The sequence below is a fragment of the Sphaeroforma arctica genome (genome assembly GCF_001186125.1).
Source record: "Sphaeroforma arctica JP610 unplaced genomic scaffold supercont1.2960, whole genome shotgun sequence".
NCBI lineage: Eukaryota > Ichthyosporea > Ichthyophonida > Sphaeroforma > Sphaeroforma arctica.
Genome location: NW_014037598.1, coordinates 1 through 2,039, shown reverse-complemented (window position 1 = coordinate 2,039; position 2,039 = coordinate 1). Strand labels below are relative to the sequence as shown.

General features: G+C 41.1%; 1 protein-coding gene across 1 annotated transcript; it reads left to right on the top strand.

Annotated features, from left to right (window-relative positions):
- Positions 1–1,125: 1,125 nt before the first annotated feature.
- On the top strand, positions 1,126–1,412 carry SARC_13162 (hypothetical protein). Its single transcript, XM_014292712.1, has one exon. It carries the CDS (start codon positions 1,138–1,140, stop codon positions 1,393–1,395), a length of 258 nt encoding a protein of 85 aa, XP_014148187.1. The 5' UTR covers positions 1,126–1,137; the 3' UTR covers positions 1,396–1,412.
- Positions 1,413–2,039: the final 627 nt, after the last annotated feature.

Below are 2,039 nucleotides of genomic sequence, written 5' to 3'. Positions count from 1 at the left end.
AGAGGAAATGCTAGAAACTGCACCATCTGCCTCTCATCTGCAAGTCAGAAAGTCTGCAACCTTCTGATTTCCCGTCAGATGTGCAAACTGCAAATTCCTATTTGGCCAAGGATTATTCTGAAAATATTCACACATAGGACATAGCCTGGCCCTGACGCCTCCTAAAATTTATGTATTTACAATAAAATATTTGCCTAAATGATTACAATTCCCGATTCCGAGATGCGTAGATTGGGATTTTTATATTTCTAAATAACTGGGGAGAGTACTCATCAGTACTGGTACCACTCAATACGAAGGTAAACGTTAAAATTTAAACGTTTATAAATATGGGTAAAAAAACTAGGAGAAAAAACCCCTTCTTTTCAAGTTGTTTAAACGGACACTGACATATTTCAATTGGACAACTTTGAACCTCCAGATTACGCACCCTCATTTTAAAAAACAACCATAGGGCTCCCGTGATATAAACGTTGAGCGTATCCGGTTGTTAAACGTTTATACACAAAACGTATTGTGTATAGCTTTTTAGCTTTTTTGTAAAAACCAAAGGGCATAGTCCCTTACCACTGTTATCAGTGATAAGTTATCAGTCTTATCACCTCTCCCCTTTGTCCTTCTTGAGATTTTACTGGCTTGTTGAAAAAAAAAACTTTAAATGTTCATCTATAAAAAAATTAAAAATAACTCCTATACGGCATCTTTACATGATACAGAAATCTAGCGATATTACTGGTCATCGTCATTCCTATATTTAGAGATCATCCTCCTCTTCGTTGCTCTAAAAACTTTTTATTGACCAATATAATTATGAGTCACAAAGCCATGTAAAGCACTATGGAATGTCGTGGTCGTGAAACTATGAATGTCGCTACGTACCATTGTGATACCGAATACTAAGTACAATTTCAAGTACATATCCCGGAGGAAAAATACAATATATAGCGCGAGCGCATTGTGCGTCTCATCCCAAGTTGTATCATCAGCACCTTACTATAACGTTGAAGCAACACCTAAAACACTACAACATATTAAGACACACACAAATCACCCAACCCAAACTAAAGCACCTACACTCAAACCAACCCCAATCCCAAACTGAAGCACCTACACTCAAACCAACCCCAATCCCAAACCATGCACAAACCCCGCACAAACCCCGCCACAATGAAACAGTTCACTCAGGCCGTGATGCTTAGTGCATTGGTCACTCTCGCGAATAGTCAACCAACAAATTCGGCTGTCGATGAGACCGCTGCAGCTGACACGGATGTGGGCAGCAGTACCTCCTTCCTACCCTGCAGCACGACTACCAATGTTACTGCAGAGGACGCTGATACTAGTCCCCGAGGCTACGTCAGGTATGGCATCGGGGTGTGTGTTACCTGGGGTTGATTATACTAAGGTTCGTGGGCGGGGGGGGGGGGGGGGATGTCATATATTGTAACAATGCACACTCTCCTCCCTCCTATTTTGACATATACGTCTATCGACTCCTACTCCAAACCTGAGCAGCGATTACAGCCAGACTTAAAAATAATTCACTACAAATCTGAATGATACACTTGTAATCGATACCTTAACTGATTGCACATAGACAACCATATTCACACCTACTACGATATGTGACTGACAGCAATACCTGCACTCCAATACATAAGCGATGCTCAGCACTATTACGTCGTCTGAAGATTTTACTACAGACCCGACTGTTGGTCCTACTTAGTAGCTACACTTACTACAAACAAAATACACGCATATACCCTCACCTACTATATATCATATCTATACATACTACCAATAAGATTAAACTTTTACACACACAATATAGCTTTACTGCCGACCATATTACCTTTACCCATATCCCAATGCTTAGCTATGCACTGTGTTACTACGCCGTCTGTGAGGTGGTTGAAGACAGCAATGAGCTGTGGCCTTGGAGTGACGAGAATAACACAGTGGGTACTGGTCGCTGTGGATGTATCGCCTGGCACGGCAGCAACTTGGTCGACATGTATGGTAAGAAGATTTCATATATA

Coding starts and splice junctions, on each gene's coding strand:
- SARC_13162 (XM_014292712.1), top strand. CDS start 1,138: ATGCACAAACCCCGCACAAACCCCGCCACAATGAAACAGTTCACTCAG.